The sequence below is a fragment of the Manis pentadactyla genome, chromosome 12 (assembly GCF_030020395.1).
Source record: "Manis pentadactyla isolate mManPen7 chromosome 12, mManPen7.hap1, whole genome shotgun sequence".
In the NCBI taxonomy this organism is placed as follows: Eukaryota; Metazoa; Chordata; class Mammalia; order Pholidota; family Manidae; genus Manis; species Manis pentadactyla.
The window spans coordinates 48,048,668-48,071,088 of record NC_080030.1 but is presented as its reverse complement, the minus strand read 5'-3'; the positions used below and the strand labels follow the sequence as shown (position 1 = coordinate 48,071,088).

The 22,421-nt window shown below is 38.9% G+C and overlaps 1 protein-coding gene across 12 annotated transcripts in view; it reads left to right on the top strand.

Annotated features, from left to right (window-relative positions):
- Nucleotides 1–22,421, top strand: part of UTRN (utrophin) — a 483,718-nt gene that overhangs the window by 48,342 nt on the left and 412,955 nt on the right. For 8 of the 12 annotated variants that reach the window (XM_036906868.2, XM_036906866.2, XM_057489130.1 and 5 more), the window contains exon 1: nucleotides 4,131–4,271. The exons of the other annotated variants lie outside the window; for them this stretch is intronic. In XM_036906868.2, the coding sequence (XP_036762763.2) occupies nucleotides 4,178–4,271 (94 nt within the window). In that variant the 5' untranslated portion in view covers nucleotides 4,131–4,177. Of the gene's footprint in view, nucleotides 1–4,130; nucleotides 4,272–22,421 lie in introns of those variants that run through there. 12 annotated transcript variants of the gene reach the window in all.

Here is a 22,421-nt window from a genome sequence, read left to right as displayed (position 1 = left end):
TAATCTTAAGAAGATTATTTTCACAGTGTGTGATCTGAGAAGAATGTTTGATTGTAGCTTAGGTTCATACAGAAGAGTCCCAAAGTGGAGCCAGTAGTGTCTAGATGGTTCCCAGGAAGAGCTGACACCTCAGTGTCCCTGCACCTGGCCTTCCCAGTTGTGGAGGGTGCGGTTTGCCTCTAGCTTTGGTCTGCTGGTCTGCAGGGTTAGCTGTAGGTTCGTTAGTTAGGAATGACAGTTATAATAAGACGTTCAAAGCCATCAGGCTCTACAGATAACAGAAAGAATGAAGAAATGTGTGTCTTTAATAGCCAAGGTCCGCTCACCTGGGTTTGGCTGGGCTGATGCTGCCAGCCAAATGGACAGAGATGGTCTCCCAGATGGACAGAGAAATAGTCTCCGATTGCCTTTGCTTCACACTCTCACTTCTACACCACCTCCTGTAGTTTCAGCTGATTTGTTTTGTAATTCTTCCTCTCATCCAGCCCTTTCTTTCCTTTGTGATGAGAGTAGACATAGGCTTGCAGCCAATTGCTATTGAGCTATAATGGAGATAGTGGTATGTACAAAATTTGATTACTGCTGTTAACACCAGATTGACTAAGAAAGTGCCTACCCTAGATAGTTACTTGCAGCATAAATAGTCTATTGATTTCACAGGAACTAGAAATGAGGTCAACATGTAATCTAGCAGAATGGGTCTATGGATAGAGTGGGTTCTGACATTACTGAACAGTTTTAAAAAATGTCCTAGGTCTTTTTAGAAGAACCTTCAGATAACTTTTGATGAACTGATTGCTGCTTCTGATTTTCTTCACTGTCAAGTATTTACAGAAACTCTAATGAAGGCTTTGCACTTAACGTTTGATCAATGGTTTGTGTTTCCTGAGTAGAATCTACTTTAGAAATTGTACTGGTTGATACAGACCATATTTGCTCCTAAGCTATGATGACATTTCCACTTAGCTTACTATGAATGTTTTAGAAATTTCCCACAATGGAATGTTCTATTTGACATAGAAAAGTTCAGCGGTCAGTTTCATTAGCTGTATGCCAAGAAATAACTAAAACAATGGACTACATAGTGCAGCCTTGGGACATGGAAAATTTCTTAGAAGGTAATATATATTGCAAGGCCTAAAGCCTTATATTGGGGAAAAAAAGTTATTTTTTAAACTTTACAGCCTTTTTGTATTTTATTTGTTATGATTTATATAGATTTCATTCTGCATAAATTTAGTTTTTCTTTATTCAGGGATTAAAAAACTAAAATCCCCAAATTGGACATTTTGGGAAAGAGATAATTAACATCATCGCACATGAATTTGTTCAAACACTGCAAGGTCTGAAAATAATGATAATTCCTCTGGATTGGATTGAATTTGATTGGATAATCTCTTTGAATTAGAAAAATGATAATCCTTTTGAATTGGATTATTTTGAATTTTGAGTTAGATTGGATGATCTCTTTAAATTAGAATAATGACTAATCACTATCCTTCTCCCAATACCACATTTTTTAAGAGGGAAGGGGAAAGTATTGCTAGTGACTAGATCCTGACTTCTTGTCCCTCTTGCCTTCTTCAATATTTGTGAGATTCTTAATCTGAAATCACTTCTGGGCTAAAATTTCTTCCTATAAATAGTTATGGCTGTTAACTTACAAAAGGCTGCTTTAATTGAGCCTCTTTCTATTTAAGAGGAAGACACATACAGAAAGACAGGTGGAAAGAACTAAGTTGTAAATGAAGTGTCATATTATGCTGAGAATTTCTTCTTACAAGTTTTCTTAAGCAGTCCTTTAGTAGAGGAAGAAGGGCTAACTGATTTAGCAGCCTCTTACTGGAGATATAATCTGAAGGCCAACAGTATTAGTGGTATGAACCTATACAGTTATACCAGTTAAAAATATTGAAATTTTTTCATACCCATTGAAAAATTGCCACTGGTAAAGGTGGACACCTTCAAGATCTTGCTTCAGCATCGTAGCTGGTATCCATTTGATTAAATGGTGCCCATGTCTTCCTGTTGTTCTGTATTTTGAGTATTTACTCCTGCCTATAAAAATGGAGACATTTTTGGGTTACTGATAAAAATTGGGCTTTGATTACCATCAGGGAAATGCATATTGAACCACAATGAGATGTTACTTCATACCCACTCAGATAGCTATAATTTAAAAGACAGATAATAGTAAGTGTGGGTGAGGATGTGGAGAAATTGGAACCTTCATGCACTGCTGGTAGGCATGTAAGATGGAGCAGCCACTTTGGAAAACTGTCTAACAGTTCTTCCAAAGGTTAAACATAGTGTTACTATATGACCCAGCAATTCAACTTCTGGGCATATGTACCCATGAAAAATACATGTTTATGTCAACATAAAAAATTGTTCACAAATGCTCACAGCACTATTATTCATATTAGCCAAATCTCTGTCAACTCATGAGTGATGCAACAAAATGTTGGGTTCTCATACAATGGAATATTATTTGGCCATAAAAAGTAATGAACCACTGCTACATACTACAACATGGATGAACTTTGAAAGCAGTACATTAAGTGAAAGAAGCCAGGCACAAAAACTGCATATTCTATGATTTCATTTATTTGAAATGCCTAGAAAAGGCACATCTGTAGAGATAGAAAGTAGATTTTCATGGTTGTCTAGGACTGGGGGATGGGGAGGAAACAGAGAGTGACTACTTTTTAGGGTGATGAAAATGTTCTAAAATAATGGTGATGGTCGTGCAACTCTGTGAACATACAGACAAGTCATTGAATTATGTACTTTAAATGGTTTAATTGAATAATATGTGAATTATATTTCAATAAGGCTATTGCAAAACAAGAATTGGGCTTTGACTCTGTGATGTAATCTGTATCATTTTGCTTTTCACGGTCTCTCTGCTCACAACAATCCGAGGAGACAGGTGAGATCACTACTCCCATTTTATAGATTTGGAGATCGAGGCTGAAGAATATTTTGTCAGAGTCATCCAGCATCTAGTCTAGGAAAATACAGAGATAAAGAGGAGGAGAGCAGGGAAAATATTGACTAGTTCTCTTTTCTGTACCTCAGGTAGTAGCAGGGGGAGAGATGGTTTTTAATTAAAACCTGTGTGTACTCTGATAAGGATCCATATTCTATGAAAATCTTTGCTTATAATTAGAAGGTTTCTATATCAAAGCAAGAGAGAAAAAGAGAATAGGGATAAGAAAGCAGGTGAAGTAATGTGGGTAATGATACTCTGCTTGTATGTGTGGCTAATGTGCATAAGTGATAGAGAGCAAATATGCAAAATAGAGTAGGCTGGAAAACATGAGTCAACATTTTTACCTTTTATTCATTTTATTTATTTATTTTAAAAATTAAGGTATCATCGAAACACAATCATCTGAAGGTTTCACATGAGCAACATTGTGGTTACAACATTCACCCATATTATCAAGTCCCACCCGACACCCACTGCAGTCACTGCCCATCAGCGTAGTAAGAGGCTGTAGGGTCATTACTTGTCTTCTCTGTGCTGTACTGCCTTCCCCATGATCTACCTATATTGTGACTCTGAATTACAGATGCTCCTTAATCCCCTTCTCCCTCCTCACCCACCCTCCCCAACCTCTTCCATTTTTTTTCCTTTTATAATTCGATGGAGTTAAGTCTATTTTTTCCATAATAACAATTCCTAAGGAATCCTTCTGAGTTTCATTTCCCTAATATATATACATACTAAAGGGAAGTAAGTCCAGTTTATTCTTTGAAGTATAGTTAATATGTAACTGAACTCTTCAGCCCAGTTGTATACCCAGGGCAAATGCCTCTATTTATATCGCAGTGGGTAGGGAGGTGGGTGGAGGTGTCCTCTATCAGCTGAGGTTGTCAAAACAGGAAGGCAAGTTATAATCTCTTTGTAGTAGATCAGAAACATTCAAAGGCCTTTAGTTGTGACAATTGAAAAAAAAAAAGCAAAAACAACCTAAGGAGTTTTCACTAACTGCAAAGTGTCACTTCCTGTCTGGTACTGAGAGGAGGTTGGGTTAGGTTTAGTCAGATCCTCTCATGGGAAAAATAAAAGCCACCCCAAAACAGGACATCCCAGTGTGCAGTTCGCAGGCAGCTTTTGTTGTCCATTTCCGCTGCATCGTTCTCCTCGGCATTTACACAAATGTAGGTGATGAGCAGCTCAGTGGCCACCACGTTTCGTTGGAAAAAGTACAGATTTGATTTGCCAGGGCAAGCAGCTCGCCAGGCTTGCAAGATATTGCCAGGTAAGTTCATCACCGGGTGCGGGACTCCCAGCCCGAGACATTTTGAAAAGAGGATGTCAACAAGGGCAGGGTCTCCTGGCCCCTTAGGGAACCCAGTTTTTAAGTAGCAGAGCCTCTGCGGGCCTGGCCTGGCTGATGGTGGGGACTTCCTGTTGCTGCTTGATCCTTCTGACACTACATCTGTTGTAGACCCTAAATCGTGGAGGTCACCGCTGTCTGCTGCATCCCTCTCTTCAGAATGTGCTAGTTTGCTAGTGACTTGACTTTTTTGGAAAAAGTGCTCTAGTTTGCTAGTGACTTGACTTTTTTGGAAAAAGTGCTCAAGGAACCATAAATTTGTTGCACAGATGTGCTTCACTTTACCTCCCTGTATTTTCAAAGTAGCCTAATGTGTGCTGACTATTTACTGTCCTATAAAGTTTCCTCTGTGCTGTTAAATAGTGATAGAGCTCATCCCATGCTATAACTGACTGTGTTGGCTAAGAAGGTATTTACTTTTTAAAATATATAGTTCAGAGATGATAAAGGGGAGAACTGGGTATTTGTCCTTTTGGGGGGACTGTAAATGAAGGTGTTTCTGATTTAGTGCAGCTTTGTCTAGGAGCAACATAAATGCAGAACTAAACACTGGCTCTGCTCCTACCCTTTTCTCTCACTGGAGTTGACTCCCAGGGAGATCTAGTTTTTCAGATCCGTGCAGACATCCTTGTCTTCTTAAATGTATCTATTCGTGAGTGGGTCATATAAGCTTTCTGAGAAAATAACCACAGCATGAGGGCCGTGTGGCGTTTGACCTTAGACATCGTGCTGAATATTGTCACTATGGGAACACCGGTTAGAATGTAAAAACATGGCTTTCTTTCCTTTAGAATTGCTTTTTCCCCTCTTAATGTTTTCTGGCCTCTCTATGAATGTGGTGGTAAATGCTTGTAGGCATAGTCTCTGTGGAGCACATTTAAACTAAAATGATTGGAGCAGTCCTTATTTTCTTGGTAACTTTGGTCTCTTGGCCAAGTAATAGATCATTGTGCTGTAATTTGCTTCTTTAGCTATTACTTTTCTCTTCTTTTTTTAAAAAGAACAATGTGGTCTCAACAGAAAATTAAAATACCTTTCAGGGCCCTGAAAACCTAAACCCCATGCAGAGGTGCAGCAGTTGTTGCCTTGTGGCTTTTCCAAGATACCTCTAGACTCCCAGTCCTCTTCCTCTCCCTGGGATCGCTCGTCTCTGTGATCTGCTAGCCTGTGTCTTACTGTCTAGCTGCAGAGGGTCCCAGTGATTGAAATCAGAAGACAATTAGAAGAAAAATATAAACAGACCTTTAAATAGTAGGCAGAATTTAACACAAGTGGACTGCAGCTTTAAATATGAATTCTGGTCTATTTCGATAACGTTCTTGCTCGTCCTTTGATCAGTCCAAAGGCTTTAGGAAAATAGAAAACATTTTTTTACAAGTAAATATTTCAAGGCATAGTCTTTTAATAAAAATAGAAAACCAATGGGTACGTGATTTCAAATTCCTCGAGGGCCTACACTATGCTCTCTTCTCATTGGTTGTTACTGAGCTGAATATTTGCTTGTATCTGTGGAGTAGATCTCTTGAGTGATCGGTTAGAAATAAAGATAGAGAAAAATACATTCTTATGGAGGTGTATTCCATTCCAACACATGTCCTTTTTTTGGTTTTCAGAGCAGTCTCCATAATATGTTAAATTTTGGGATGATTCCTTTATTTATAGACCTCAAGTAAGGTGGAAAGAGTGAAACCACAAGTGTTTTCAAAAAAACTTTTGAAATGCAGAAGCTGGCATTTCAAATGAGTGTTGTAGAACCTAAAGGGAATAATAAAACCAGTGGTAAAATGGAGTAATTTTTAGATAGAGATTTGTTCAACATTAGCATTTCAGTGTTATTTTTGAAATCGCCAATCCTTTGCTCTAAACAAATGCAGAACTCTAATTCAGTGTATTGGCCTCTCAGCTACCCATTGAGATATAACAGGGAAACACTGGGTAAGCTGAAATCTGAATCTCTCTCTCTCTCCCCATCTACCTACCAACACCTACTCTGTATCTTTGATATAGAGTCTTTTTTAATTAAAAAGTATGTATTCTAAACTTTTGTTAATTATTTCATTTCCTTTTCTTAATCTTGATGTCTGTGGACAAATGACCAAATGTTAAAAATTATCTCTTTGAGAGAGACCAAATTTAAAAATAAAATATTTCAAAATGTGAAATAAAAATTGTTTGGAAGCATTGCAGGACTTGTAGGCATTTACCAATGCAGATGATTTCTGTCTAGAAACTGCCCTGCTCACGAAGCCACTTCTGGGAGGCCCTGCCTTCCTTGCCATCCTTCCTGCTTTCTTGTCAGTTGGCAGGACTCTATGTCAGCCGTTTCCTTTGTAAACCAACAGGTTAAAGTATGCTCAACCTTGGCCGCACGTTAGACTCACGAAAATGCTGGGGCCCCACACCCAGAGATCCTGATTTAAGCTTGACTTTGTAGCTTTTCAAAAACTGTCCAAGAAATTCTAATGTGGATTCAAGGTGGAGGAGCCTAGCGGGCTGCTACTCATTCCCTACTAGTCTGAAGCTCCATGAAGCGAAGGACAAGAAGGGAGCTTTGTCGTCATTGTCCCCAGAACCTCAGTGGGTGCTTGGCATCCAGGAAGGCTCAATATCTGCTTGTGGGATGGACAGAGCAATTCCCCTGTGCAGCAGGAAGGCCGGAGGAGGGCTGGAGCTCTCTGTTTCTGGGCTGTGCTGCAGGAGAGTGCATTATATTAGACTGTGGCCAGGGATCAGCTGTCATATGGGAGGAAGCTCTTGGAAATGACTAGAGGGGAGTAGGCTATTCTCAGGGCACATTAAGCAGACCTCTCAGAAGAGACAAGGCTCTGGGTCGGCAGTATCTTCATGAAGCAAGGCAGGTTGAGAGCTTTGGAACTTTGGAATCAGAATTTCATCCAGGGCTGAGGTGTCTGTGTGTGTGAATGTAGAGATTGGGCCAGTTGGGGATACTACCAAGGGGTTCTCCCAAAAGACCTGTGCAAGGTGTGAGTTTGAAAGGAAGGTGTGTGTTTATCTTTGTCAGATATTAGGGGCTGCCTGACCCACTGGGTGGCTATATCCAAATAAAGGAACACAGAATTTAGAGTGGTCAGGGTGCAGTGGGGTTTGTCTGGGAAAATTTCTCAGGGCTTGTGAATTTTTAGCAGATCCTACTGTTTATAAAGAAAATGAATTAGTGGTTAGGGAGACCAGTGACTTGTTTGAAACCAGAGGATTTGAGAGGAAAATAAGAAGAATGATTAACCTGGTACTGAGTGGTTGGTTGTTCAAGGGATGGACCTGGGTCTCAGTCACTCTTGCCGTAGATTGTGTAAGTCACTGAACCTCTGAGATGGGTTTTTCAACCAGTAGGATTCACTGGGGGGTAGTGATCTGGATTAATGATGAAACACATTTTTCAAGCACCTTCCAAGCTATAGTAACAGTTCAAGGTAAATAAAACAATACATTCTTTACAAATTATAAAAATTTAGTCAGTTGATAGTGGGCTTTGCTACTTAGAGTCTAGGAATAGGAAATGATGTCTTATGTTCATTATGGTATTTAAAATACGCTTAAGCTGAGGCTGTGAACCTGCCATCTTTTTAGGTGTGTTTTTCCTTGGCATTACTTGAAAAGTGTACTCATGATACAGACCCTGGATCCGTTTTATGTTTCACTTGAGTTCTTTGACCCATACTTAGAGGGCACCAGGTGCTTCCTAATCTAGCCATCTGCAAATCCAGGATTTGGTTGGGGGGCCATGGGATGGACTGGTGTGAGCATTAGATAGGAGCTGGGTGCAGTGGCACCTTTTCTGCTGCCCCAATATTTTGACCTTGATTTGAACAGTTCCGTGAACTAGCTGCTCAAGAAGTTTTTTCCCATTGAAGTGGAACTTTCATTGTTTTGCAGAGGAAGATGAGTCATAGCCCAGTTTTTTTACCATTGTGGCAAAGTGAAATTTTAATCAAGGACTAAAGGAACCCAGGTCAAACTTTCTGTTTAAATCACAGAGTATTGAAACTTGGATTGTGAGCTGGGCAGGAATTAGTGTGGGCCCCCCCCTGGGGGGTGGGTCCTGAGTTGAAGAAGCCTTTTATTGTAAAACATTTCCAATCCCAAATCTAACTTTTAAGAATATTTTTAAAGTATCTATAAAAATTTCTGTACATAATCAGCTTTCTTCTTACAATAATTCAACGCAGAATAAAAATTATACAAAATGGAAAATTGCCACTCCCTCCCCTTCTCTATAACCACTGTTAATAGTTTCATTTGTCCTGCCTCACTTTTTTCTATGAATATGCAGATGCGCAGCTTTATATCTGTTTTCCACAACTTTTATATCACAGTTTTTATAAAGCTTTGCAGCTTTATATCACAGTTTTTCTTTTTGCACCAAAGTTGAAACACTGTGTAGTAGTAACATCCATTTAAAAAATTTTTGAAAAATAATGACGTGGGTACATGTATCTTAGTTTATTTGGGTAATTGCTGGGGTGAATAAGTTTGTATTGTTAAATTGCTATCCACAAAAGATAGAGAGATAAAAAGTAATATATAATTGTTTGAACTTGCTTTTTTTTTCGGTACAATTGAACTTTTTGCATATGTTTATTGGCTCTTTGGACAAATTCTTCAATGAACTGCCTTTTTATATCTTGCCCATTTTCTTCTGTTGTTTGGATCTCTAACTTAAACTCTTTCTGCTTCTGAAAGAAATTCTTACAAAAGGGCAGATTTTGGATAACTTATTTGAGTTTCTTTTGAGTTTTAAGATGGTTCATTTTCAACTCTACAGACATGATTTCTGGATCTCTGGGACAAAGGTTGGAATCTTCCGATTTAGATTCTATATTTTCTCTTTCTTCCTGGTTAGTGTGGTAGCTGTCATCATCCCAGACTCTGCTGATACTGGTGATTATTTTGGGGCCCTTGCTATTTTGTTACATTTTCATTAACCCTGATAAATTATTTTCAGAGGGATGGTACATCCCAGAGTTACTGAGAGAATAACCCCCTTTCCATGTAATTTGTGGAACATGTTAGAGTTAGCAGGGAGAGGCTCTGGAGTTAGACTGACAGTCAAATCCCAGCAAGGCTGCAGCCTCCATTTCCTCATCTGCAAAATGGAGGTGATGGGGCTGTTGCACATCTTTAAACGGGTGTGCACATAAAACCCCTGGCACATTTGTTGGCAGATTACAGGAAAGATTATATTAAATGGTGGCAGTTTTTGTGAGTAGAGCTTTCCAAGTTAATACAGGAAAAATAAATACAGATTAGAGGTTAAATGAAGATAAGACCTGAGTTTAAATGAGGCCCCACATGCCCCTTCACACTGAAAATGTTCCAGTTTGTCTTCATCCTTCAATCTAGATCTGTTAGTTATTTTCCACATCAGAGTATCAAGGTTGAGATTCTATGCTGGGCTCATTTAACTGCAGATCCAGTATGGGGCAAATACAGAGCTATACAGGACAGCAAATGGAAGGAGGGGCAGCTGTTTGGAGAATATCTTTGTGACAGTGTGCCCAAAATGTTTTTCTGTTTCAAAGTTCACTATCGTTTGTTCAGAAGGGTTTTTATTGTTTGCAAGCAAGTAAGGCAAGCAGAGGGAAAGGGCACATGGCCTGCCCTATGACTGTGCTGTATGACCTATTTGCCTTTTGGTGCTTTATATAAAGAGCTTTATTTAGTCTGTAGAGCGGACTATTTCTCCAAATAGAAGAGAACTGTCATAATGGTCTGGAAACATGATGGATTTCAGTTTAATGCCCCTAGTCCAGATACTGTGAAAGGCTGGGCTACCTAGCAGTTGTAAGATAGGCACCATGCACAGATTCTTCCAGGTCAGTTGCATATCATCAATGGAAAGCCTCAGCAGATGGCGATCCTCTTGGCCCTCTGAGAAGCAGCTGCTCTTAGCACTGACCATTTCTCCTGGGCCAGCCAGCCGCGAGCTGGGAACCTGCTCCCAGAGTGTGTCTCCTGGCCTTGACCTGTCCTGTTTTCTTATTCAGCTCCTAGATTCTATGCCTTTAGCTTCTGCTTCAACTCTTAGACAATAATTCCCTTTCTGAAGTTAGTGGCTCCTAGATTGTGTTTGAGAGAAGAAATGTATTTCCCCCAAACATTCACTGTCTCCTACCCAAGCAGTCATATCTGATAAGACTCTGAGAACTGTTTATTTAGTTGTTAATAAGTACTATTGTCTAACTCTGAATGACTAATGCTACAGCAGGAAAAGGCAAAGTATAGTTTGTGTGTGGCAGTGAATTATGGGACATTTGGGAATAGAGGAGAAAAGAACATCATGAAATGTAAATACTTATATTTTATCTCAGCCCACACAAATTCTTTAGAATAATTACTACATTCTGTCTTTGCTCACATGCATCTAAAAAATTATGATGGATTTCGTAGTGATGGATTTTTAAGCTGAGAGGTTATGGATATTTTGCAAATGGGTTGAGAAAACACTTCTCATTTTTCCCTCCAGGTCCTACTAGATCCTTCTTATCTCTCCACCTCCTTCCTACCCATTTCTTCTGCTGTTACAAGGAGAATCTTATGTTTTATGATAAGAATTTATTTTGTGACTAAATGAACTATGTGCTATTTTTTAAAAAAGTCTTTGAGATTGTGTTCTGTGTATTCACTGAATTTATTGCTAGGCCATTGTGCAAAATTTCTCTGAGTAATAAAGTCTAAATAAAAATAAATGGTGTTGAAGATAAATCTATCACTTGATTACTGAAATAAAGAATTGACATTTACTTTCCATAATTTGGAAGTCATTCAATAAGTAATACTTTATGATGAATGATTCTTGTCATATTGGGTTTGTATTAGGAAGAAAGTAAGCACTGATTTCCCTGTAATTTTCTAAAATTTCTTATCTATTTATGTTTCTTAGCATAGTGCTCAACTTTCTGTCAGCTTGAACAGAGCCATACATTTAAGAATTAGAAGTAAGAAAAAAAAAGAAGCTGAAAATAAATGATTCAGAGAACACTTATTGAGACCACTGTTTTCTGGGTCCTGTTATAGTTGATGGGTGTTTTAAACTTAATGATTCTCCTCACTAGCAGTCTAAGACCACTGCATACCCCCTGCAGACTGCACGCAGATTACGCTGGACGTTTGTTCCTGGAATGTGCAGTGTGAGGACATCGGGGAAATGCCTTTGGTCCTCATTTAGGGGTTGTTTCCTTAATTCACACTTACAGTTTCAGTTTCTGGATCTAGGGCAGTAAATTCTAAGGGCAGTGGGCTTGAGTGCTGCTAAAAATTGATGCCCTGACAATAATGAGGTGTGCTGATTGTAGGGGAAATGCACCAAAAGCGCAGTGCAAACCAGCCTTAAAGCCAAGCAACCTGGGTCACTATGGCACTTTATTTGGCCACTCGAGTTGGCTAAAATTGAAAATACCATTAGTGCAAGAAAGTGCTCTTCTGCTTGAATAACCATACAGGCGAGGGAGGGCTTATATGGTGTTTGGGGCTGCAGCATCCCACCGGGCTCTAGAATCCTGTTTGCATATGGGGTCAGACCCAACTGCATGAAAAGAAAGCCCCTTTTTCTGGCCCTAGAGTGGCTTGACTTAGGCTCATGGGCATTGCTGCTGGGCTTGCTGGCCTGTGACGTTGAGCAGCACTACAGATGATCTTGGTACAGATTCATCCCTCTGTGAGTAGGCTGTGTCCTCATGGTTTATTCTGCTGTTAGATGATCAACAGTTCATTCCTAGGGTGGGTCAAGTACCCCTTTTCCAGGAATTCTTTCCTGATGTGCAGGTGTGGATTGGGTGCCCTTCTCTCATCTGCTCCCTCAGCTTCCCTCCCGGGATCAAATTCAGAGATTCCTATGTGTGTTCATCTGTCACAGCATTTATGACAGATGTTATAGATCAGTGTTTTTGAAAGTGGGGTCTATCTCTGCAGGGTGTGGCCTGGAAACCTGCAGTTTAACCATCTCCCCAAGTGGTCATTGTGCATGTTTGAGAACCTCAGCTTTAGACTATGAGTTTGATGATACAGCCTATTTTTATTTGTCTTTGAATCCCCAGACCTACCCCAGCTCCTGGCACATTTTAGTTGCTCAGATTTTTTTGTTGTCAGTCAACGAGAGAGAATTCCAATGAGAAAAGTATGGAAAGCAGGCGTGCTTGTGATTCTAGCAATGCAGTCAAGACACCCAAACAATTCTCCCCCACTTTTCTTGATCATTTTTGTATATCAACAACAGTATGCGAAACCAAAAATTTAATATGGATATACTAGAATTAGCTTTTCTTATTTTCTTGCCCAAGAAAATAGACTACAACTTTATTATTTGTATTTTTTACCTTGCTTGAAACAAACTTGTATTCTAAGATACATAAATATAAAAGTAAAGATGGTACAGAGAGTTCCTTTATGCCCTTCAACCAGTTTCTCTCTTCCTCTAGTATTGACATCTTGTGTTACTCTGTTAGATTTACGGTGTCCCTATTAGTGAGCCAACATTGATACATTATAATTAATTTAGTTATTAGTAAAAGCATTGTTCAAAGGCCTCCTTAAGAGTTACTGTTGTTAGAAGGTTGAGGATTTAGAGGTGAAGTAATATTTATAACACATACCAAGTTTTTCTTTAGGAGGGCTTTGCATTTGGATTCTTAATGTGCAGGACAGTTGCATATATCCTTACAAGGCAAGTGGGCCAATTCCTATGATAATTAGATCATGAAACAGGTTTTTCAGGTCTCATTGGCTTTCTGGAAAAGGAGAAAGTTATTTTCCAAGGTTAATATTTGGGTAATATATCTGAAGTAGTCTATAAATAAAATATTTATTGACATCTCAGGCTTTGTTAGATAGGATAGTCATTTTAACTCTTTATAGTATGTTCAGGCAGCGGTGCTATTCAAAATATTTAACAAGTGGTATGGCATGGACCACACCATTCAGATTGATGTCCACAGAATCAGAGGGGATGATGCCAGGAAATGTGTCTTGTTAGTCCTACTAATGTCTAAACTGCCCTAAAAATGTTTTAGACTTTGCCAAGTGTCTGCTAGGGAGGAAGATCGCTCCTGGTTGGAACTGCTCGATAGAAAGCATTAGAGCAGCCCACTACTGCTTTCGTAAGTGCTATAGAAACTTTTGCTATTATTATTCCTATTGTTGGTATCTTTCTTTATTTTAGTAACATATTTGATAAGTTTAAAAACATACAGTTGAGAAAGACACACATCAGGATTCATTTATATGGTGAAATCACCACATGTATTAAAAATACAGCTACCTTTTTGATGGTAAGACTTACTCATCATTTGTCAGAGACAACTAACTACATATGGTGGAAGAAATTTCAGCTCTATCCATGAAGGTTTTATGCTCTCACCGCCTGCCATCTTCCTCTCCAACACCGCAGCCTCGTGAAGTGGGAGACTGGAAAGACAGCTCATAGGTGTGGAATAAGAAGACCAGAATGCCTCTCCCTCCCACCAGCCCGTGGTCTGTTTTAGGTTGATAACGGCTCAGCCAGAGTGGGATGTGTACTTTGGTTCATGCCAAATTCCCCTCATTTTCCCGTGATGACATTTATTTGTTATTAGTATACTGAACCCGGTTATCTATTAAGTTAATCTGCACTTCAGGGATCTCAGAAGATCAAAGCATTTTTTCAGTGACTTTATTTTATAATATATGCTCTGGATGGGTGACAGTAGATTAGAGACATGTAAGCCCAACAATTTAGTGTTTCATATTGAACCTTCCTAACCATCCTTCCTCAGCATTCTAGAAACAGGTGCTTGAATCGTTTAAACAGAAGTCCCCTCTTACTTAGTCTAAGGTATCCATTTTCCTATTGACAGGGCATAGACTTATTTGTTTAATCCTCAAATCTTTGAGAGGAGAATATCGAATGGGATGTGAGGATCAGATGAAATCCCCTCATGTTAGAATCATTGATTCCTATGGAAACTCTGACAGTCTTATTTTTTTCTCCTTTGAATCAAACTCAGCTGTTTGTGGCAGACAGTTATTTGTCAATATTGATTGATTTTAAAACTATTTACAATTTTAAAATACAGGATAAAAATTAATCTTTATAATTCAGAATTACTTGAAATACGAGATCCTGTTGGTTAAATCATTGTTATGTCTACTCAGACAAATTGGTAACGTACTTCAAAAGGTAGGTTTTACATCTTTGCATCAGGACAAGTTCATTGCTGTAGGGAGGAGAGGAAGGTTCAGCCTATCTTTCCTTCACCCCTATCTTGTCCCCAGGCACACATATTTTGTTTGAAACAGTGGGACTTTGGAGTCATACTGTCTGAATTTCAATTCAGGTGCTTCCTTTACTAGGTCAGTATGCCCTGGGCAAGTTGCTTAATTTTAAGTGTCTGTGATCTGTGCTGAAAAATGACTATAAAAGCATTTAACTCATATGCAGGTTGTGGGGATTAGATTACAGATTAATTCACTTATGGTTCAATACTTGGTGATGACAATAGCAATAATAATAATGTTGCCACTACTGATACTGCTACTATTAATAACACATAAAATCATAGTTTAAGTTATATAATAGAGCTGCTACAGTGAATCAGACTTCGCTCAATTGAGATTTGGTTCTTTTTGCCTGTTCTCTTTAGGTGATGGATGGTAAACCATAAAATAACTAAAAGAGAGAAAGAGGGGTAAATATAAAACCTAAGCTACTCATTCTTACACTGAACTGTAGTATTATGACTTCAGAATTTAAAGTACTAACATTTGTTGTTGTTCCATGGAAATCCTTCTTCCCAGTTTCTTGATATTAATTATCTTCTTAACTTGTTAACTGTTGTGTTGCTGAAGTAAGATATTCCTTACTTCATAAAGTTTAATTTTTTAAAGAAAATTCCAAATTTCTTATCTCCATTGTTAGTGTTTTTTCTCTTAAAAATCAGTTCTATTAAAGAATGCTAGAAAAAATATGTATTCTTATTTCTACCATCTTAATAACTTTTGTGTTTATTTCCCTTTTTAGTCTCTCTATGCATATCTTAAAATAACTGTAATTATATTTCTAAGTTCTGGTATTTTAGTTTTATGTTATTTCATAAGTATTTTTCATGTTTCTATTAGGTAATCAAAATATGATTTATTTAACTCTTTCCCTGTTTTTTGGTATTTCCTAATTTTTCAACTTTGTGGATAATCGTGCAGTGAAAGATTATTGATCTGTGAAATGAAGGTAATAAAATACTACAGCATTGTCCTGAGGGTTATAAAAATGAATAGATACAAAGCAGGGTTTCTCAACCAGAGCACTATTACCATTTTGGGCTGGATAAATCTTTGCTGTGGAAGCTATTCTGGCATTGTAGATATTTAACAGCATCCTTGGCCTTTACCCACTAGTTTTGAAAAGCAAAAATGTCTCCAGACATTGTCAAGTGTCTCCTGTGGGGTAAAATCACTCCCAGTTGAGAGCCCTTGATATGAAACATTTAGAACAGCCAGCACTGCTCTAGCGAGTGCTGTATAAATATTTGCTATTACTGTATTGTTGGTACTATTCTTCATTTCAGTTATTTATTTCTGGGAAGTTCCTAGAAATAGAATTTCTGGGACAAGAGGTTTAATTTTAGGGTTTCTGACATGTATTACTAAATGCTTTATAGAAGGACTATGTTAAGTTTAATGTCATCAGCTGTATATAAGTATGCCAGTATCTTTGAGATCAAGCCAGTATTCAGTTGTGAGTTCCACATATTGTTTTATTTTCAATTTTTGTAATTACTAGTCAAGACAAGCATTTCCTACGTTTCTTTATTTATATTGCCACATCGGAAAATTCTGGTAATGGCCTTTGTTGGCTTCCCCCACCTCTTTTTCTGAAGCTGCTTTACTATCCACCACTTGAAGCTGAAAAAGCCATACCTTCAATAACCAATTCTGTATTAAATTTCTTTGCTCTCAGGTTGTGCTATGTGGAGGTCCTGTCAGATTATTGTGTCCCAAACAGGCCTTTACTGTTTCCCATTAAGACACAGTAATTGACAGCGTCCCATACGGGCGAACTTTCAGGATTTAACTATAAGGTGGCATCCTCTTTTCCGAAGGATACTTTTGTGGAAAAGAACTCAACTTTGTCTTCCATGGTGTGTCATCTAGTGAACATGGTAGCCTCTAGTTTACCCTTTTGGAGATGATCCCAGTTCTCGCTGGAGCAGAGGCTATTGGGACCCTCCTGGGGCCCCTTGCTTGTGGCATGTCCTGCTGGGGCACCTGCCCTCCTTTGCCTGTGGACATTCCGTGGCTGGAAGAGCTCACCCCAGGGTTGGCAGGCAGTGCCAGCCCCGAGCAGCCCCCAGCCAATGACTGCTAGAGTATCAGTTCCCTAGCTCTCTCACGTGTTGGATGGGCTGCCTTTGAGATGAGCATTTTATTGTGGTTCTCCGAGTTTCTTGTTGGATTTCGATTCAGTGGTAACTTGCTTGAAAATGACCCATTCATTACTACCTTTCATTGCCTGTCTCACTTCACTCTCCCCCAGTGTTTCCAGGGATCTCCTCTGAACAAACTACTTATAACTTGAATCCTTGTCTCAGTGTCTGCTTCTGGGGAACCAAACTGGGATGTTAGCCAGCTTTTTCCTTGACTTTGACCTTTTCCCTTGACCTTGATGAAAGAAGAGGAAAAAAATCAGACCAGGAGAATAGAATGCTTTTGAAGACCTGGTTATTTATATAGTAAGTAGATGAGTTCAATTTTACTGATTCAAGAGATAACTCAGACAAGTAATAATACTCTAGTTTTGTTGCTGCTGGGGGTGTCCCAAGGAGTCTCTGAGCTGTATGATGCGATTTAAGCCACAGCAGGATGGCTTTTAGGGTCCCCACCTTATGTAACTTTCTACCCATTTCCTTCACACGATTGTCTGACGCAGGGGCCTGCCGGATTTCAGAAAGACTGGTTCTCAGTTCGCGGCTTTCAGGTGGTGACTGATGTTGGGAACAAAAAAATCCTCACCAATTGCTGTCCTAATTTTGTCCTTGTTTTTGAGATAACTCTTAATGCCTTGGGAAAAATTTTATCTTGCAACCCTGCTAGTTTGGCAGGCAATATTAGTTTTAATTTTGGGCCTAGTCTAGCTTGAACTGCGTTTGAGTTAAAACCATCCTGGGGGTGAGGGAAGACCAATGGATCTCTTTCTGGAGCTAGAAGGGGATTTACAGGGCTTAAGGGAAGTACCTTTTAGATTAGAGGCTCGGGTCCATTCCTAGGATTTTGGCCATTCGGCTGCCTCTTCCTTACTCAAATTAAAAAAATAAAACCAAAGGTGAAATTAATAAGAGTAATAATATAGTAATGGAAACAAAGGAAATGAGTGAAAAATTGAGATGTAAAGATTTGTATGATTAAAAAAAATTAACTCATTGGAACTGATTTCTAAAAAAGTTATATTTGGCTAGACTATAGTAGCTAAATTTCGTTAAATAGGTGGGGTCAGTATGCTGAGGTCCTGATGTGGGCCTACCATGCCAGGGTAGAAATTTCTCTCTCAGGCACTTCCTGAAAGAGCCCTTCCGGGGAAGCAGGAGATGAGCACGTACATGGGCACCTGGCTCCTGACCCACCTCACACCCTCCCATCTGCCCATCTCCCAGCTGCTTTCCTGCAGTGCAACCCTCTTCAGACTGCTCACCTCCAGGAGCACTTGTCATAAAGTCACCTAGCTGTTTTGTTTCTTCACCAGCACAAAACTGAATGTCGTTTCTAAAAAGCCAAGGTCGTTGCATGGTCTTTGGTGACCTCAGCTGTAAGTGAGTGTGACCCAGAGTCACCCAGAGGGAACGCTGGCTGCTGTAGGTTTCACATTTTCCAGTGTGAAAGTTCTTCCTTTGTTGTTTGTGATTAGTAACTGAATAGGATAGGAAGCCAATTGGTTTCATTGTTGCAGACAGACCTGAAGGTCATGTGAACCTGCGTGTTCAAATTAAACTGCCAAGATGCAGTTAAAAGGTCTGCATTAACACCTCCAAAGATTTTGAAACAAGGCAGAGAAAAAAAAAAAAAACCAAAACAGAAAAGAAATACAAATCATTTTTTATATGATGTGAAAACTGGTTTCAAGCAGATCAAGTGATGTGTTGGCTCCTTCGGATGGATGACCAATGAGGCGGAGTTTACATTAGGATAACACTTTAAGACAGGTGTATGTGTGTCAGTTGTTCAGAATGAGTTTATTGTGCCAAGAACTGTGATAAAGAGTTAGTTGTAGGTACCCCTACTTTGTTAATAGTTTGATCTGTAAGTTTTGAATTATATTGGCTGGCTATTTGAAATGTGATTTTGAATCAAGTTTTTTAGTGGTCGGTACTCAAGAATTTTATTATGCTTTCAAAAGAATTTAATAGTCATACATAATAATTGATGGAAATACAGTTGCACTTGAATTTGAAAATAGACACAAGGCACATGAAGCACAGTGTCTATGGAACTATATTTCGCGCTTATCATCTTTTCTATGGATTTTCTAGGCTTTTGAGTCAGAAGTTAGGAAAAGGTTGCTTTTTTATTGGTCTGTCCATCTTTACTTTTCTAACTTGGGGAAGGAACTGACCCAGCTCTTAGTTAAATATTTATATATTTATGTCTATTTGTGTAATGAGTTGCCACCAAATCTAGCAGCTATAACTTTTAAATCCTAAGGATAGATTCACTTTGAAAGCAACACCCAGGAGCCTGGTTGTCCCAGGACTGGTGTGATGTAAAGTGGTTGAGGGATGAACCTGGCTGGGTCCTGTTCCTTCCTATGTTAGTACTCGCCTGCTTTTCAGCTGGGTCTTCAATCTCTTCTCCCAGGACAGCTTTTAGGCCCTAAGTCAGCTGGTAGGAATTTGTGTGGTAGGAATAACTGCAGATGGGTGGGGCTGCAAACTAGTCCTATAACAGTTCCCATTAAAACTGTCCCCTGCTTGAAGCAAATGAAACCAACCCAAATTCTCCTAAAACACTGTGATTTTATGGACATATATTATTGACTTAATGCCTTTGGAATGATCAGGATTTTTCTCTCTATACATTAGGTGATTTCTTTGGTAATTCAGCAAATATTTATTGCCTATTTATAATGTGTAAGGAGCTATGTGAGAAAACCTAGGGAATAAGACAGTATCTTCCTTCAGGAAATTAAGAATCTCATTATGAGGAGAGATTAATGTGAGTGTGCATATATGCAAATATTATCAACTCCCAATACTCCCCAAAGAGTTTGCTTTAAGTAGCAAACAAAATGTGAATTCAAGAGGTGGAGGTGGGTGGGAACTCTAAAAAAGAGGGTTCATTTCATATGGAAACTGACAGGAGGGCTGGGGCTGGGGAAAGGTATTCCAGGTAGAGGGCATGGATTAGTAGGTTATAGAAAGCATGCTTAATGCCATGCTAAGTAGATTTCTTCACCCTGTAACACATACATGTACCTGATTTTGAAGGCAGTGGGTTATGTTTGGGAGGTTTTGAGTATACAGTTTCATGATTGCAAGAAGTTAATCTTTCAAAGGTGTGTAAGATGCAAATAGGAGGGAGGATAATATAGAAGGTTATTGTGATACATCAATAGAGGGACACTGAAGACCTGGACATCGAGGCTGGTAGTTTGAGAATATCTTGGCTCTGTTGAAGAATTAAATTGATTTATGGCAAAGCTCACTTCATGGTTGTTCATATTTAAGATTCTTTCACCAACAGCTGAGCTCACTTTTCTGTTGGGTGTAACCATGACTGAAAGAACATGTGTGTAAAAGATTCTTCTCTTTTGTTGCATTTGCAGTATCAGTGTCTTTGTTTAAGAGCTTAGCTGGTATCTGCATAAATTGCTTCTGATGGTGACCTGCTTCTCTCGGCTTGCTCTTTTGTGCTTTTCTGAGGTATTTCCCCTTGGATGGCTATGGGAGGTGCTTAGGCCAAATTTCATTCCTTCGGGTCAATTGGTGTGGGATTGCTCCTTGTGCAGGTCTTGTTTGTAGGGACTGATCTATGTATTTTGCCCAGATAGGGCTAGAGGCTCTGATAGGTCCAGCTGTGCTCTCTCTGGTTTTGAGTTTCTCTTTTCCGATTTTATATTTCAGTTTGGGATTCATGGGGAGAGATGAATGACAGATATGTTGCAGGGGGGTGGGTGTGTTCATTTCCTATCGCTGCTGTAGCAAATTAGTACAAATGTAATGGCTTACAACAACACAGAATTATTATTTTACAGTTTGGGAGGTCAGAAGTCAGACACAAATCTCACTACTAAAATCAAGGTGCTGGCGGGTCCGCATTCTCCCTGGAAGCTCCAGGAGAATCCCTTTCCCCATTAGCCAGCTTCAAGAGGCTGCCCACTCTGCTTGGCAGGTGGCCCTCTTCCAGCTTCAAAACCAGCAATGGCGGCTTGAGTCCTTCTCAGGTTGTGGTGGGTAACTCTTGATTTTCATTTTGTTAGAATCTATGCACAAAAAATTTAGCATTGTGGCTAATTCCCCCATCTCTCCTGATTGTCTGAAATAAATATCATTACTTCCTTTTGGCAGCTGACTTATAATTAATTTTTAAAAATAATGTTAGTTTTTCTCCTTTGTGTCCATGTGTGTTGTAATGTTTATGTTTTTCTGATGGTGGGATAAAAGGAAGGAATGACCAAGGGCTTTCAACTTGAGACACAGCATAGGATTGAAATTCTGGAATTGGTCATTAAGAGTAGGCTTAACTTTGTTTTACAAAAATGTATAAACCACTTATGATTCTCTACTTTGTATACCTCATTCTGAAGCCATATATTTTGATGACTGTGATTTAATGGTTTCCTCTCTGTGTCATTTGGCACATTATTAAGGGGAAACATCCAACATGGTGTTGAAATGCATTTGGGAAAAAACAAAGGTGTAGCCAAACTAGTAGAATATAGATGATTCTTATGAAAAATCAAGAAGGTTAGAGTTTCATTAATGAAGTTTTTTTTTTGTTTGTTTATCTATGGATTCAATGCTGGTTGGGCCTTTGGAAGGAATTTAATTTTGGTTAGATCAAGTATTATTATAGCAGATGTTAGAGATTTTCTGTTCGTTGCATTTTACTTCTGGCATAAGAACCTGGACAGTGTAATTAATACATAAATATTGTATGATAAATTCTAGCCGAAATAAGCAAGTGACGAGAGGCAACAAAGGGCCAGGTAGTTTATTTGAGTGCAACTCCCAGGTGATGTTCCACCGTCTGGGTATTACAGGCCAGGGAAATCACACCCGGTCAGGGAGGTGGGGGCTTATAAGGGGTTAGGAGGGGGAGGAGTGGGCAGGCTATCCTAGGGGGCGTGGAGAGGTGTGATTGGCTAAAGGTGACATAATAGACAACTAGAAACTTTTTTTCCTTCCAAGAGGGAGGAGGCTGACATCCAGGTCTCAGTTGGCACATCAGGATGGAATTCAGGAAGAACTGTCCCCTTTCCACATAAGGCACGGACCTTGGGGTCTGGTCTGTTCTCCTTTTATGGATCTCTCTGTTCTGTTTGCATGTCCTTGTTTTTCCTTCCTGCAGCCTAACAAATATAAAAGCTGATGTGTTACAGTATTACAATTCATGTTAATTTATGTGGATATGTGGAACTAGAGAGATGGCCTGTGGGAGATGTCTCTTTCAGGAAATCTCTACCTGTTTTTAAGAAGGGGTTGTACATAGTCAAGGACTTACTACAAAAATACTTGCAAGACAATAATCAATTACTTTGATCTGCTACTTCTTCCTTGTGAATTTTATACGTATGATTTTAATTTTATAGATATGATTTTTTCTGACCTCCTCCCCACTCATCATTATATAAACAATGCTATTCTCACTGAATAATACTTAGAATTTTTAGAATAAGAATATCTAGAATAATTTTTAGAAAATAGGTATTTCTGAAATACTCAGAAATACTGTTAGAATTAAAGTAGTGTTTGATCATAGACAATTTCATAACTTACTAGTTTAAATACTGCCTAAAGCTTTTGTTTTCCTATGACAGATTTGATTAGCTTTTATTTTCAAGGAGAAATTTATCTAATGAGGAGACAGCTATTT